The following is a 17,257-nucleotide window of genomic DNA, read 5'->3' as shown; positions in this document are numbered from 1 at the left end:
AATAGCAAGCCATCTTAAAATCCCCTCCAAAGGATGCTGTGCTGTATAAAAGAAAGAACTAGATGGAAGTTTTAGTTGGGATCAATCAATCAACATCAAATCCAAAGCCAGACAACTTGGCCAAGTTTCAATGTTACCAGTTGATATGACGATGATAATATAGATAACGATCACAATAATTACAATTATTCTCTCTCAATCTCTCACCTGTTGCAAGTTCAAGTTCTTCCCAAAAATGTTGATCTTTATGGGACTGGTTATGTTGAAGACAGCGAGACGGCCATCGCTTTTGACGAGCATCGTACGACACATGAAACTGGATGAATAAAAAGAAAGGTTTGGTTTGGGGATATAGGAGTGATCATATAAGCAGGACTGTGAGGATAATATGGCAGATAAGCAGAGAGGGAGGGATGAAAGGGATGGGTGGGATCTTTCTTCTTTTCTGCAAGGGACGTGTGTGTTCCCCACCATACTCTACTATCTACCACCATACAAAAGAGGCAATGTTAAAGAAAGATTTAATTTAAAGGTAGGGTGAAGTTGTTTTAAAAGGTAGGGTAAGGAATTGAGGGTAGGGTTATGGTTAAGGGTAATTATGGTTAAGGGATGGTTATGGTTATGGTTATGGTTAAGTATGGGTTATGGTTAAGGTATGGTTATGGTTAAGTAAGGGTTATGGTTATTGGTTAAGGGTAATTATGGTTAAGGTTGAGTTATGGTTAAGTAAGGGTTATGGATAAGGATAATTATGGTTAAGGTAGGGTTATGGTTAAGTAAGGGTTATGGATAAGGATAATTATGGTTAAGGTTGAGTTATGGTTAAGTAAGGGTTATGGATAAGGATAATTATGGTTAAGGTAGGGTTATGGTTAAGTAAGGGTTATGGATAAGGATAATTATGGTTAAGGTTGAGTTATGGTTAAGTAAGGGTTATGGATAAGGATAATTATAGTTAAGGTAGGGTTATGGTGAAGTAAGAGTTATAGTTAAGTGTAATTATGGTTAAGGTATGGTTATGGCTAAGTAAGGGTTATCATGAAGTAAGGGTTATGGTTAAGGGTAATTATGGTTAAGGTAGGGTTATGGTTAAGGGCAATTATGGTTAAGGTAGGGTTATGGTTAAGTAAGGGTTATGGATAAGGATAATTATGGTTAAAGTAGGGTTATGGTTAAGGGTATTATAGTGAAGGTAGGGTTATGGCTAAGTAAGGGTTGTGGTGAAGTAAGGGTTATGGTTAAGGGTAATTATGTTTAAGGTAGGGTTATGGCTAAGTAAGGGTTATGGTGAAGTAAGGGTTATGGTTAAGGGTAATTATGGTGAAGGTAGGGTTATGGTTAAGTAAGGGTTGTGGTGAAGTAAGGGTTATGGTTAAGGGTAATTATGGTTAAGGTAGGGTTATGGCTAATTAAGGCTTATGGTGAAGTAAGGGTTATGGTTAAGGGTAATTATAGTTAAGGTAGGGTTATGGTTGAGGATAATTATGGTTAAGGTAGGGTTATGGTTAAGGGCAATTATGTTTAAGGTAGGGTTATGGTTAAGTAAGGGTTATGGATAAGGATAATTATGGTTAAAGTAGGGTTATGGTTAACTAAGGGTTATGGATAAGGATATGGTTAAGGTAGGGTTATGGTTAAGTAAGAGTTATAGTTAAGTGTAATTATGGTTAAGGTAGGGTTGTGGCTAAGTAAGGGTTATGGTGAAGTAAGGGCTATGGTTAAGGGTATTATGCATGGTTAAAGTAGGGTTATGGTTAAGGATAATTATGTTTAAGTAAGGGCTATGGTTAAGGATAATTATGGTTAAGTAAGGGTTATGGTTAAGGTAGGGTTATGGTTAAGGTAGGGTTATGGTTAAAATCAATTAGGGTTACAGATAAGGGTAGGGCGAAAATAATATTCCTCGACATCTTCCTGCCAAAAACATATTGTCCTTATGCTAAATAGCCTGTTGGTCCATTGCGCTTTATGGAATATATTCAAGTCTCAAATTACAATGTTTTGAGTGTAAGTTTGAGTAGGTACAGCAAAACAGGTACTCGAGTATTTGTCTTGGATGTGCATCTTACTCATTGATATTTGAGAAGTTTCTAGGCTGAAAAAACATCTTAATCTCTTTAATGATTATTGTAAAACTTATCATGAAGATATGTATATATATATATATATATATAAACAGGAATCAAATTCCTGCGAGGGGATAAGTGTGAAAAATTATAGCTCAATACGGGACTCGAACCACGGACCTCCATTGATTACGCGTCAACAGCCCACTGCGCTATTGAGCCAGCCGCAATCTCCTCAGAAATTTCCACACTTAATACTGTGAGATTTATAATGGCCGATGTCTTACGTGCCTGCTAGGCAGACCCCAAATGTTGGCGTAAGTATATACAGTCAAGTGAAAAAGTAAGTCAAAATGTCTTTAAAGTTTTGACTTTTTCAACATATTTCAACATACAGCTATTTGATCTTCATTTCAACAATATTGATAGATAAAGGTGATATAATATAACAAATATCATGAAACATTTACATTTTGTAGTCCATTGTATTATTTAAATAAACAAATGCAAATTTCACATGTGGAAAAAGTAAGTACACCCCATGAAATGTTTTTCAAAATCTTTTTAACATATGTAGACATATCAATATTTGACCTTCATTTAAACAGTATCTATAGATAAAGGTGATCTAATTGAACAAAAAACAATGAAGAATTGACTTTGCAATAATTCATTCAACAAAAAATTAACAGAGATGCCATTTCCTTCTGTGGAAAAAGTAAGTACACCCTCGGCTCTAATAGGTGGTATTGCCCCCTTTGGCAGAAACAACCTCAAGTAGGCGTTTCTTATAACTGTCTACCAGTCTCTGACATCGACTGGGAGAAATTTTCCCCACTCCTCCTTGCAGAATTCTTTCAGCTGTGCGATGTTTGAGGGGTTTCTTGCATGCACGGCTCGTTTCAAATCCCCCCACAACATCTCGATGGGATTTAGATCCGGGCTTTGACTTGGTCATTCCAGAACCCTCCATTTCTTCCTTTTCAGCCATTCCTTGGTGGATGTACTGGTATGTTTAGGGTCATTGTCATGTTGCAAGGTCCACCTTCGGTTGAGCTTCAACTTTCTGACAGATGGCCTCACATTATCCTCAAGCACCCTCTGGTACAATGAAGAATTCATAGTGGATTCTATGATGGTGAGCTGCCCAGGCCCTGATGCAGCAAAGCTGTCCCAAACCATAATATTTCCACCATCATGCTTTACAGTTGGTATCAGGTTCTTGTGGTCAAATGCTGTCTTTGGTTTTCACCAAACATGTCTTCTGGTACTGTGGGCAAATAGCTCTACCTTTGACTCATCTGTCCAGAGCACATTGTTCCAGAAGTGCTGGTCTTTGCCGAGGTGTTCATTGGCAAACTTTAGTCTTGCCCTGATGTTCTTTCTGGACAGCAAAGGTTTCCTCCTGGCACACCTCCCATGTAGATCAAATTTGTGCCGCCTCTTTCTAATGGTAGACTCGTGCACTTTGACATCAACAGTGGCAAGAGCTACCTGTAGGTCCCGTGATGACATTCTGGGGTTCTTCGAGACTTCTTTCAGCATATTGCAGTCTGCTCTCAGGCTGAACTTGCTGGGGTGGCCTGGCCTGAACAAGTTGGCAGTTGTTTGGAATCTTCTCCACTTGTAGATGATCTTCCGGACAGTCGAATGATTGATTTCAAATTGTTTGGAGATCTTTTTAAATCCCTCCCCAGACTCATAGGCATCTATAACCTTCTTTCTGAAGGCCTCAGAGAGCTCTTTTGATCTAGGCATGGTGACGCCGCACACTTCAACAACAAAGAGCAAACCAAACGAAATGTCTGAGGTTTAAATAAGACAGGTTCCTCCAAGATCATCTCTAACGATGTTCTAATCATTATTTTGCACCTGAGCTGGTGCACCTGATTGTAATTTTAGGTATTTGAAGTGGTGATAAATGTAGGGGTGTACTTACTTTTTCCACATGTGAAATTTGCATTTATGTTCATTTAAATTATACAATGGACTACTAAATGTAAATGTTTCATGATATTTGTTATATTATATCACCTTTATCTATCAATATTGTTGAAATGAAGATCAAATAGCTGTATGTTGAAATATGTTGAAAATGTCAAAACTTTACATGGGGTGTACTTACTTTTTCACGTGACTGTATATGCGTATCTATGTGTATGTATGCAGAAGTGTATTGGAGATTAACTCAAGTTTTTTATGAACAGGATACACATTTACGTGGGTTTCCCCCCACCCATTCCTCCCGAACCCCTGCGATGATGATTTTGTTTAATACCTAAAGCTTTCCCGGGCACACCTCAAATTCAACCCCAAATTTCATCTCATTCCATCCAGCAGTTTCGGCGTGCATGCAGGTCAAACATACACACGCAAGCGAAATTAAACACATCTCGTACCATTGTTAATTATGATGCCGACGGAGTTTGGTGACGATGCATGAAGCGATGAGAGAAGATAAAAATTGTGAGACATTATGAGACAGGCACCGTCACATTACTTATGCAAAAGAAAGTACAGATAAAACTATACAGGTAAAACTATAGTAATTTTAGCACTACACAAATATTTCGTTTAAAACCCATGCTTGAGTCAAAAATGATAAATTAATTAATCCACTTGCAAAAAGTCTGTCAAAAATGACGGGTTGGAGCAATTTATTGAACGCCTCGTGAGCGTGCCAAAGTCTGAAGCCTCAGCCTTGTGTCAGGTGTGCTTATATCTTCTTTATTTTTTAGACATCATGCGGATGTAAATGAACACTCATTTTACTCTGCGCGTTGCTCATCACATGCAGCTGATTTCACCTCCCTGTACTTTTTTTTTTTTTTGGTTATTTAAAACTAGAGGTTCCAGGGAACCTGAACTCAACTGGTCTATATCAATATGGTTAGAATATGCATAATAGAACCACAAACTATATAGTTTATATGTGCTAAAAATATATGACAAAAATCGATTTTTCAATATGGCCGTCCTGCCACGCCCATTTTTTGGCGTGCAACGCCCACATGCAATCCCAAACTAGTTTATCTCTTAAAGATGCTGCATAACAAGTTTCATCAAATTTCATCAATATTTGTGACTTTTAGGGCGAAGACGTCGAATTGTTTACAGACGACAGACAGACAGACAGACAGACAGACGACGGACGACGGACACTGGGTGTCGACAAAAACTCAGCTGGACATAGTCCAGTTGAGTTTAAAACGCTTCTGTACACCGCCCTTAAAACTTGGTTTACAAGCCACCATCTACAATTCCGATACAAGAGACATAATTACTCATTTATGGAAAATGTTTTTCGAGTTTTTTTATCCTCAAATATTAGACTGTAGTGAAGAAACATTCGTGTTAAAAGATTGGTCTTTAAAACCTACCCCTATGTAGGGGGACAGACATCTGTACAAACACACAAACTGACACTGTGTTTTATATGGTAGATTATGTATCAGCGTTAAAAACAACTATTGTGTTTGTCGATTTAAGTCAATAAAGTGTCCATGTGTTTTATACCTCCCCCCCCCCCCCCACCCCCCCACCCGCCTTCCCATGCCTCCATGCTTTCACATGATATTTTCCTTTTATATTAAATAAATTACAAATACACAATCAACCCAGATCACACAAGATAACTTAACGCCAGATTTATAGACAATTTCACATCCCTGACCTGTATCCACAAGGTGCGAGATGGAAGATGCCGAAAGGCAAATGATGCTTCGGGCTCTTCTCAATCACCAAAAGTTTCTGAAGGGATCCGGTGAGGCTCGTGTATTCGGCCAAAAGCACATACTGACCACGTGCATGCTTCGGGATGTTGGCATGAAGTTCAACCTGCCAAGGACATTGCTATGTAAGGACAGAACATGCCTGACCTTCAACTCGTACTGCAGATCCTTACATCATTCACCGGACTCGGTTGTGTAATGGTTAGAGTATCCACACTAAGTCCGTGAGGTTGGTGGTTCGAACCCGACAAATTCATATCAAAGACTTCAGATATGGCATGTGCCCCTTCCTTGGTTGATTCTCAGCGCAAACAACCTTAGGTTGGCAACCATTGTGCATGCTTGATGGGCCGAATGGCCTCCTCATGCATTGATGTTCCTTGTTAGGGAACTTGTATTATTACTCGTATTATTATATTATTATCGTCGGTCACATGTGTCTCAGAACTATTCACAATGGACTTGTTCCCGTAGTGTTAGCGAGATATGCTCAGGTTGAAAAAAATAATTTCATTCAAAATGACAGGAAAGAATGATTGCGTCATTTCATCAATATTATTTTGAGTTGATGCTTTATTAGTCCCCTACCGGTGTACACCGGAGGGGACTATAGGTTTGCACTCCGTCCCTCCGTCCCTCCGTCCGTCAGTCTGTCAGTCCGTCAGTCCGTCAGTCCGTCCGTCACGCAAAGAACAGTTTTCCGGACTTCTTTTCTAAACGCTTAATGCTAATGATTTCAAACTTGGCACATCGTTTCCTCATGATAAGTTACAGATCAAGTTCGAACTTCACGACGTTTCGATCATTTTTGACAGTTATGGCACTTTGAACTTTGGTAATTCTGATGATCCTTAACTCAGTGCCATTTTAAGTTTTAATTTCCTTTAAAAACAAACTTCTCTGCAATAATAAGACCGATTGAGATTAAATTTTCACCATATGAGGGACTCGGTCTGTAGAATATTTTAATGGTAATTATGACGTCACAGGTCACGTGCTTCTGGCGCCATATTGTTTTTCGTGAAAACACGAAAACCCCTTTTTCTCTGCAAAGGCTGAACAGATCGAGGCCAAACTTTGCAGGCCGAATCGCATACCCATGACGAACAAAAAAGTCAGCGAGCATGACGTCATGCGTCACATGGTTTCAGAGTTATGACGTTTTAAAGCATGAACCTTTAAAACCGAGCCCCTCCCTCATATTTGATCCAATCGAGGGGAAACTTCACAGATCTGTTTCGCATGTCAGTCTACTAAAATGTCTTTTTGGAATTTGCGATAGCTCACGTGGTTTGGCATATATCGTTAATTAAACGAAAATATGTTTTTAAAAATGTATATCTCTTCAATCGCTTTATTGATCGACGTGAAACTTCATACTATAGTAGAAGTTATGAAGAGTAACAAGGGTGCAAAATTTCATGATGATTTGATGTACGGTCTGGAAGCTAGAAGTTGTTATTGCGTGAAGAAGAAGAGGCGTCAAGTGTGCGGATTTAATTATTTATCACATGTACAGACAAAGCATCGTTGGACACGACCTGTCGCGGTCATTTTAACCTCAAATAAAATTCTAATTTAAGATTTGTCAATAGCTGAGGTATATTAACAAACGAATAAAACAGATTTGGTCACATTCTGACTTTTAAAACTCGATCGCATTTGACAGAGTTGTGCCAAGCTGAGGAAGAAGAAACCTCGCAATGGCTTCTCCAATGTACCATAAAAAAATGGATATCTCTTGAATCGCTAGTACCTCAGACCGTGAGTTGGTAATAATATATATAATTCACACAGTGCAATACGTGCAGGCCGCTCCACGGAGTGACCTTGCGGGCTTATAAACGAGGCGAGGCGTGACACACGTGTCTCAGCATACCTCAGATCAAGTTTGAAAACCAGCATCAACCGTGCATAAATTTGCATATTCGATCATTTTTGACAAAGTTATGGCACTTTGAACTTTGTTAGGGGACATGTATTGCAGCGCAGTACTCAGAATGCTTGTTTAAATTGACATTATTTTGGACATTTGTAGGAAAAGATTTCCAATGGGTTTCATGGTGAAACATTCCAGACATGTATGAAACATAAAACATTCATCACATCTTCAATTCCACCACATAATGAGAGAAAACACATGCACACAGACACACACGCAAGTGCACACATGCACGTGCACACACACACACACAAATCACCTTCCTTCCAGTAATCTTCTCTGCATTCACTTCTATCAGTGCAGAATGTGGAAATCTTATCCAAGATGACGGACTCTGACGCACTCTCTTCACTACTGTAAGCTGCATCATATGCATACTGGCCAGCGGTACATGCTTGTAGTGAACACACCTGACAAAAGGGAGTGCACATACCACCTCATGTTAGGTTTATCTTGTGAAATACCTGTGCTTTTATTTCAACACCCTCCTCCCCCCCCCCTCCCCCTCCCACGCCTGCTGCCCCCAAGCCCTTTCCCTCCCACACTTCTCCCTGCTCTCAAATGTTGTGGTTGTGTGCTTCCCCTTCTCTCCCCATCTTGTCTTCCGCTCCCTCTTTTTGTATATTTTGTTTGTCTGGTTTGTTTTGTTTGTTTGTTTGTGAAATAAATGTTAGCTCTTTCACGAGCCTCGATTCAGTATACAAAAAAAAACAAAAAAAAACACACACACACACACACACACACACACACACACACACACACACACACACACACACACACACACACACACACACACACACATATATATAACCGAAGTAAAGTGCGATGTCAAGGATATGCTGGTATTGTTACTTTGCAATGTGATGTTAAAAATTTATTAAAAATGATTTCCAATTGGATAAACGATTTATTGGGCCTGTCGTGCGAACCATACAAGTGTGTAGATATGTTGGCAGGAGGGTGAAGCAAACATGGCTGGACAATAGGCCTGCTGAACACAGGTGTGCTTGCGAGATCCTGCAGGCTTGGAAGCAAAAGCACCGAGTCCTGGAAACAACAAAGTGCCACAATATAAGGCTGTACAATAAAAATGCACTAAAAAGGACCAAAAATGTAAACAGAATACTTTCATTAACTAGGAAAATACATATCCAGTTTGTATTGTTTACCTTGCACCATCTGTGCCTTTAAGTCAAGGAAAGCAACCTTCAGCTTAAAATAACATACACATGGGCACCTGAACACACATGGGCACCTGAACACAGGAGGAGGCCATCTTGCCCTTCATTCGTGTGGCATTGCCACACACCAGCACCCCCTATCCCCCCACGTACTGCACTTAGTGTTGATTATACAATTGAACCAATGCAGGGAATGAACTAAGGTGCGCAATAGTTTACTGATATCGAAATGGAAACTTTTTGAAGGCTTTGATGTCCAAACCCAAAATACACACAAAGAAGCATACTCCAAGATGCAGCACGTACAACAGAACAGCCCTTTTTAGATGAGTCAATTACCAATGGCTACAGAGGCCAAAAATAAACAGCTCAATTGCAAGCACACCAGCAACTGACCTATCTTGCTTCCCCAAATACATAATAATAAATGTACAGTGCTTGTGCTGCACAGAAAATTAGCCATGTGGACCTTAGTCCGAAACGGGGACTTATGGATTGGGTCTCGTCCATCTGTGATGGACGTCCACAACCATATGTGTCCATCCACAACCATATCTCGGAGATGTAGGGACCGATTTTGTTCATACTTGGCACAAAGACAATACATAGCAGTATACATAGGCACATCATTTTGTTTGGTGATGCGATCAAAGATGGCCGACTGGAGGCCATTTTAGTTGTAAAAAACCCAATGTTGAACACGTCCTCAACCATTCCTCAGACATGCATTTACCAATATTGTTCAAACTTGGCACACAGATCAGGAATGATGGCTTACATCTGCCCGTAAGTTAATTTTCCAGATCAGATCCAAGATGTCAGACTAGCAGCTATTTTGTTACTTAAACATGCCCCCAACAATTTCTCGGACATGCATGGTCCGATTTTACTCAAACTTGACACAAGTACACAAGCACAGTCCATGACGACATACACATGCACCTCACTTTAATTTGCCATCTCATCAAAGATGGCCGACTGGTAGACTGGCGGCCATATTAGTTTAAAAAACCCAGTATTGAACACGTCCTCAACCATATGTTGGACATGCATTTACCTTTCTTGTTCAAACTTTGCACACAGATAATGAATGATGGCTTACATAAGCACGTCATTTTGTTTCGAGATCAGATCCAAGATGGCCGACTGGCAGCTATTTTGTTACTTATTCGTGTCTCCAACCATTTCTTGAACATACATTGTCCGATTTCATTCAAACTTGGCACAAAGGCAATACATGAGAGGATACATATGCAAAAGATTTGATTTTGTAATCCGACCAAAGATAACCGACTGACCACAGCCTTTAACTGCATACAGAAAAAATTCTAAAACCATGTGGGCTATGACATTTTATTTATTTTACTTCTTGTTGCACAGATTATTGCACAGATTATTGCACAGCTTTGCATATACAGACCAAAACATAGAGTTTGCAAAATGCATTTCAGAAAATATAATCAATGGCAGACAATAATAATTAGTTGTCAGCTTGTGTCTATCATCACAAAAAATAATACGAGCCATGTTACTATAAAGACACAAATAACTCATAATAACTACCAAGCAATGCATGTGCAGTGAGTAACACATAAAGAATTACAATGGCACTCCGGAGAGCGCATACATCAGCCAGACTTAACTGTTTACTTTTTGTATCCCACTGATAGGCTGGTGTTGGCTTAGCGGTTAGGGTGCCGGCTTGGGATCCTAGGATCCTGGGTTCGTAATCCCGGTCGATCGTTGAATTAACGCCAAGGGGGTTGACTCAGCCTGTCATCCTTCCAAGGTCGGCAAATTGAGTACCAGTTCACTGGTAATTCCCTGTGTGTCGCAAGAGGCGACAAACAGGGTTGGCGGCAGGAAGGGCATCCGGCCATAAAACATTGCCTCAAAAAGGGGACCACGGTGCCCCAAAAAAGCCAACCCCTGCTCTGCGGGAAAAAATTGCCTTTTAAGGTGGTTCTGGTTCTGATAGGCCCGGATCTGGACCTGGACCTCCAAAATCTAACTGGCTTGTTCTTATCACCGAACCAACTTAGCCACCGAGTTTCGCCCGAATCTGTCCACAACTTTTTGATATATCGTGCTATTATATATTGTTTTAGGTCCCATTGTCTCAATGTTGAACAATCACTTGAAAATAAAATATATATATTCGTATCCGGATCTGGATTTTTACCAAAATCTAATCGATTCGTCCTTGGCATACACTCAACCTGTCCACCAAGTTTCGACCGAATCTGTCCATAACTTTTTGAGATATCCATTTCACAGACAAACAAACAGACAGACAGAGGTGAAAACATAACTTCCGCCCACATTCGGTGGTGGAGGTAATTGTGTGTGATTGGATGACTTACCAATAGTAGATGCGTGGTTTCAATCGAAAGTTCCCACTCGCCTGGTGTCAGCACAAAAGGTTCTGCTGAGGGGCTAACGGAGCGCCAGTCATCATCAGTACCACCAAGGAACTGCACTTCATGACTCTGATTACTGCCTGGAAAGCAGGAAAAGAAAAACAATTTACTGCATGTCTGGAAAAGATCCAGTTTGAACCACAAACCAAAGGGTATTAGATAAAATTATATCATACCACACAAGCCACAACCTTGGTATAAAAAACACAGGTTCAGTCGCATTACTGCTGCCTAAAGGTGTTTAAGGGTAATCTATATAATAATAGCGTAAGGACTCGACTTTGTTATCCCTTTTACGCCGCACCCAGTGACCCGATGCCCACGGCACTAATGGATTTACGATCTACGAACTGCGCTCTTTGTTTATCATGTACAGCCATACTCGAAAAATCTGAATTAGCCGACGTTGGGGCCCAAAAGCATCCGATTAACTGCCGATACGACGCCATCTTACGACGCCATCATATTGGCGTCTGCTGGGTGAAGGCGAAGCAAGCCATCCGCTGATTGGACAGGCGAAGGCGAAAGCAAGCCGTCCACTGAGTGGACAATCCAGAGCATGCATTTGTGCCGGTGTCGGCGATCGTTGTTCATATATGCACTCTTCATTCTCATCTTTCTTCCTAACTCTTACTCAGACAAGCAAATCCCCTACGCCATCCATAATGGTACACTCTATCCATACACCACATCCTCCCTTCCGTGGATGTTCCACGTGTTTCGGCTAGTCTATATAATAATAGCGTAAGGACTCGCCTTTGTTATCCCTTTTACGCCGCACCCAGTGACCCGATGCCCACGGCACTAATGGATTTACGATCTACGAACCGCGCTCTTTGTTTATCACATACAGCCATACTCGAAAAATCTGAATTAGCCGACGTTGGGGCCCAAAAGCATCCGATTAACTGCCGATACGACGCCATCTTACGACGCCATCGTATTGGCGTCTGCTGGGCGAAGGCGACAGCAAGCCGTCCACTGAGTGGACAATCCAGAGCATGCATTTGTGCCGGTGTCGGCGATCCTTGTTCATATATGCACTCTTCATTCTCATCTTTCTTCCTAACTCTTACTTGGACAAGCAAATCCCCTATGCCATCCATAATGGTACACTCTATCCATACACCACATCCTCCCTTCCGTGGATGTTCCACGGATTTCGGCTAGTCAATAATATTAGCAGAAGCTTAGAAAAAGCATTCCGCATTCAAAACAAGGAAAGCTTGTATTAGGAAATGCTTTTGGAAACTAGCAGACAAACGTTTCCTCTTCCTTCGCATTCCTGAATATTTTCCTCTTCTTTAGCTTGACTGGACAAACAGTGAAACCAAACAATAGGTAGTACAATTACCTGGATGATTCACCATTGACAATGTGATCTTGCCAATAACTGGGTTGGCATTCTGAGTCATGCATCGAAGTACAACTGAGAAAAGTGAAACCTTTCCAGTACCAACTTCAACCTTCCATATTGCCTGTACCTGTCACACGCATCCAGGCATGAGGCACAAAAACTGTCTCCATTTCAACCACAAACAACTATTGATGTGAAATATACAAATCTTAAGTGTATGTTAAGTGTAGAAGACATAGATAGTAAGTGTTTAACTAAGTAAATTGGTAGATCATGTTAATCGGAATATACAGTTTACTTTACCTATAAAAATAACGCATGCGGAATGTGGATGTGACACAGGCAATACGGGCCATATGCCCTCTTCTCGTTTCTATATTTCCTTATAGTTACTCTATTTATACCATACATCATCACTTACTTCACTGAACCACATTTTTGTTCGAAACACCTCATTGTCAGTTAGATTCAAGGTGTGACTGACCTGCGATCCTTGCAACGTGACATATCCAGTGCCCGTAAAGCCAGTCATGGAGTTTTCCACTCGAAGTTGATGGCCCTTTGGACCTACTGCGGCCTCAGCCTCATATCGCCAGTTTTGAGCACCAGGTAGATAAAAACCAGGCTGCAGTCTGTAATCACAGAGAAGAGAGAGAGAATCACCACATACATGCCATTCTCCCAACGTACCCACTCAATATATTGTTGCGGTTTTGTGAATAAAGGCAACCCCCCCATAGTTAGTTACACCACAACATGTAGCCTCGTATAGTGAGTTATTTCTTATTAAATGTAAAGCATAGCCCCCTTTCCGGTGTTAGGATGCGTTGATATGCGTTGAGGCAGGCAGGATAATAGTAGGCCTCATCGAAGCCTAAAGTGCCTCGTCATGGGACTAGGCCAGGCGTTGCAGGCCCGAAGGAGGAGCTAAAGGGAGTGGCCAAGGAGGAGCAGTGAGCAGCCAATGGGAGCTAAAGGGAGTAGCCGAGGAAGTGGCCAATGAGCTGTCACCAATGGGAGCTAAAGGGAGTGGCCGAGTGTGACCAATGAGGGGCTGTCACGATACATGACCCCAGGCGGCCAATGGAGGCCCGTGGAACAGTCGAGTGGGGTTTCGGGGGGTTATAAAACCCGGCCCAGACTCCCCGCTCTCGCTCTGACTCTCTTGCTGGGCTCCTGAGATACTCTCTTACTGGGCTCCTGCTATACTCTCCCTCGCTCACTTGGCTCCTGCAGACTGAGCGCTCATCGGGTTCCTGCTACGTGCACGTTATCGATCGTCGTCCCTGCCGCGATCATCTCCGGCTGTGGTGTCCCAGGTTGGAGCGATTCTCGGAGCTTCCGTCCAACGAGCCCATCTGGGCGAGCTGCATGAAGCGGCTGCGCTTCGTGCACATTACCCTCTTCCTTCCCTTCCCCGAACGAATGAGGGCCCTGGTCTGGGAACCTCGGTTAGGCCGTTAAGATTCTTCGCTTTGTCCATGTTCTGTAAATACTGTGAATAAATACTGTGTTTTGGTTACCAACCTGGCCGTCATCGTCCTTTCCATATTGACCTAGCATCGCCCCAAATTAAAACGGCTCGATCGGGTTCGATAGTGTTAACGGCACGAGTTAAGCGACACACAACCGCTCGGGCGTCCAGGATCAGCGTGCCTCATGCAGGGTTCAGTCCCCGTTCTCACAGCTGCGTGTGTCTGGAGGTATTCGGGTGGTGACCGGTAACCCTTCCACGCGTAGCTGTGGGCTCGGCAGCTGGAATTGCTTAGCAAACTGTCCACCACTAGTGTAGTTGTGGTTGGCAGCCTCGTGGACCCGGAGTTCGAGGGGGAGCAGGGCTTAAACCCCCCTTAGTACATCGACGAGCCTGGGATCCGCAACAATATGAATGTGAGTTCATTCATTTGTTCATTCATTCCTGTTGAAAGTTCACCAAGTGGGTCCCACAGATTTGCTAACTCAACATTGGATATATGGTAAAGAAGTTGGGACACCCGATCAATATCGGGTTACGAAAAAAAACCGTCTGAGCCCAGAAATGGATGTTATAATTTTATACTATATAAATATATACCGGGAAAATTTACTCGGGAATTTATTCGGGAAAATTCCCAGAACTCGGGAAAATTGCAACAAGGCAATTTATGGTGAAAACAAATTATGGTCAAAAGGCCTTTTCATTGCCACGTTTAAGGTCATACAGGATTACGTGACTGCAGGATTACCTAGTCCCACACCCTTTGTATAATAATTTCCATTCTGCACAATAAAAAACAAATATTTAAATGCAAAAGGTTTGATTCCCGACAGAGCATTAACCTTCAGCAGGCGTAGTTCAAGCTCCGCTCCTCTCCCGGCCAAAGGAGGCAACCAACAGATGGGGCTCAATCGCCCAAACCGCCATTATTTTATGTTTTTACATTAATTTGATTAAGAATTGAAAGTTTGTATTGATATTTGAGACCATGACCTTCTGAGTGTGAAAAATAATGCAGTACAACAAACTTTAGAGAAATTGGCCCAGGGATTTGGAAACGTATGCGGAACACATAAACAGATCCGCTCTTATATACGTAAAGATATGGAAATTTTTCATGTGAGTGCTTCATTCATTCATTACCTTGATGCTATGTGGGGGTTGTGAAATACCATAATCACTCGTGTATAAGCCACACTTTTTCCAGAAATATCTGATCAAATTTTGGGGAGCGTATTATCCACGAGAACCAAAGCCAAAGTTCTATTTCTCCAGATTTCTCGCATCGACACGAGACCAATGAGAATTACCGTATCCTAATGACTCGTTTAAGACGAGAGAGTTACGAGGGAGCTCTTACTGTGCTAATCTGATAGATGTCACATATCACTCAGTAAGAGTTGCTGGGTACATTCAACATGTCTTTCATCATATTGTGTTTCATACAAGTCAGAAGTTATCCGTTATGCTGAATTAAACACAATCTGAAATGTCTCTCTCCATACATAGATCAGCAGAACACTGCTTTTGATTTAAATAAATTTACAGCTCAGGGGTGTGTTCAGTTACCAAGCAGCTTGTCAAGCCAGCCGTTCCATATGAACTGTTTTGAATGGAGTGCTTGCTTGAGTACTTAAGCCACTTGGCAAGCACTCTACAAGACACTTGATAACTGAACACACTCCTGAGCTGGAATTCATTTTTATTGGACCTCATTTTTGGGATGCAGTTTATACATATAAACTGGTAATTGCTGATAATTTTTTTTATCTGAAAAAGTGCCCCGCGTATTATACACCACAGTGGATTTATCTATCTATAATTCCAGTAATCTCTGTGTGTTTGTTTGTTTGTACGTTTGTACGTTTGTTTGTTTGTCTGTGACCGCTGTTTCTCGACAACCACGGGTCCGATATACTTTAAACTTGCCAGGTATATTGCTGGGGACCCGAGGATGTGCCTTTTCAAGGTTTCATATTAATCGGACAAGTAGTTACCGAGCTATGTCCAAAAAACGATTCAACCAATCAGAGAGCAGCGAGCTATCGCGTGTGCCGAACGTGGCGCACACACTCTGCCTCGGATGGCACATTTGAGAGCGTATTCATTTATTTCCCGTCGGCAAACTATGTTGGCGCTATGTTGGCGTTAAACGATGTTTTAAAACTAATTAAAACCCCGGGGGGATTGTCACTGTACTCGCAAGCCGTTCGCCGTTCGCTTTGGCGTTGCGAATGGACCAAAACATTTCATGAACCAAACCATTTCATGTAAAGCGTTCGCCGTTCGCTTTGGCGTTGCGAATGGACCAAAACATTTCATGGACCAAACCATTTCATGTAAATAGAGGGGGGGATATAATTTTAGATATAGATATAGTACGGGCATGCCCTAGTATGTACACAAGTGATTACGGGAGTTACATCTTTGTTAATCATCCTTATTTTTCCAACATTCTTCATCTGTTTTTACCTGATTTATTAACATTTTACTTTTTCCTATTTTTGCTCCCACTTTACCAGGAATTTTTTTTTGGTAGATTTACTACCCAAGCATCTATAGAGTCCTTTGGCTTTAATTGCTTCCCAAAAAACAGTTATTTTCCTTGAAAAAAGGGGCGGAAGGATGTCAGTATTGTGATAATTTTTTCAAGTATAAACAATGCTATTGAAACCTGCCTTGATATAAACATTTGCAAGTTCAATTGAGGCTTTAACACTGCCCCCTTTGGCATGTGGTCCATCACAATGTCTTGTGCAGATCTCTTACTTGTTACATTTAAGACCTGTCATTCCTGGTCGGCAGGTACAAGCCCCGGTCACATCATCACAGCTGAGGTCCACTGAACCACCAGCATCACAATCACAACCTGCCAAGGTAAGATACAAATCAGTTGTTTATTGTACAATAAGCAACACAGATCGATAAGTAATTTTTTTTTTTGTTGTATACAAGATCGAGGCTCGTGTAAGAGCTAACACTAATCACACAAAAAATGGGACACACAAAACATAAAATAAAGGGAGTGGGAGACAAGATGGGGAGAGAGAGGAAAGCACACAAGTACAACAGCAGCGAACAGT

The 17,257-nt window shown here is 41.5% G+C and overlaps 1 protein-coding gene across 1 annotated transcript in view; it reads right to left on the bottom strand.

Annotated features, from left to right (window-relative positions):
• LOC137436105 (laminin subunit alpha-5) overlaps window positions 1-17,257 on the bottom strand; it is a 196,992-nt gene that overhangs the window by 147,647 nt on the left and 32,088 nt on the right. The window contains exons 19-26 of the mRNA XM_078786514.1: window positions 16,944-17,043; window positions 13,182-13,329; window positions 12,695-12,824; window positions 11,284-11,420; window positions 8,674-8,786; window positions 7,999-8,149; window positions 5,740-5,903; window positions 208-316 (exon numbers count right to left, since the gene is read on the bottom strand). Of these exons, the coding sequence (XP_078642640.1) occupies window positions 208-316; window positions 5,740-5,903; window positions 7,999-8,149; window positions 8,674-8,786; window positions 11,284-11,420; window positions 12,695-12,824; window positions 13,182-13,329; window positions 16,944-17,043 (1,052 nt within the window). The remainder of the gene's footprint in view (window positions 1-207; window positions 317-5,739; window positions 5,904-7,998; window positions 8,150-8,673; window positions 8,787-11,283; window positions 11,421-12,694; window positions 12,825-13,181; window positions 13,330-16,943; window positions 17,044-17,257) is intronic.

This window comes from Myxine glutinosa, chromosome 11 (genome assembly GCF_964187855.1).
Source record: "Myxine glutinosa chromosome 11, kmMyxGlut1.1, whole genome shotgun sequence".
NCBI classification, from domain to species: Eukaryota; Metazoa; Chordata; class Myxini; order Myxiniformes; family Myxinidae; genus Myxine; species Myxine glutinosa.
The sequence above is the reverse complement of the archived record's forward strand: the minus strand, read 5'-3'. Positions and strand labels throughout refer to the sequence as shown.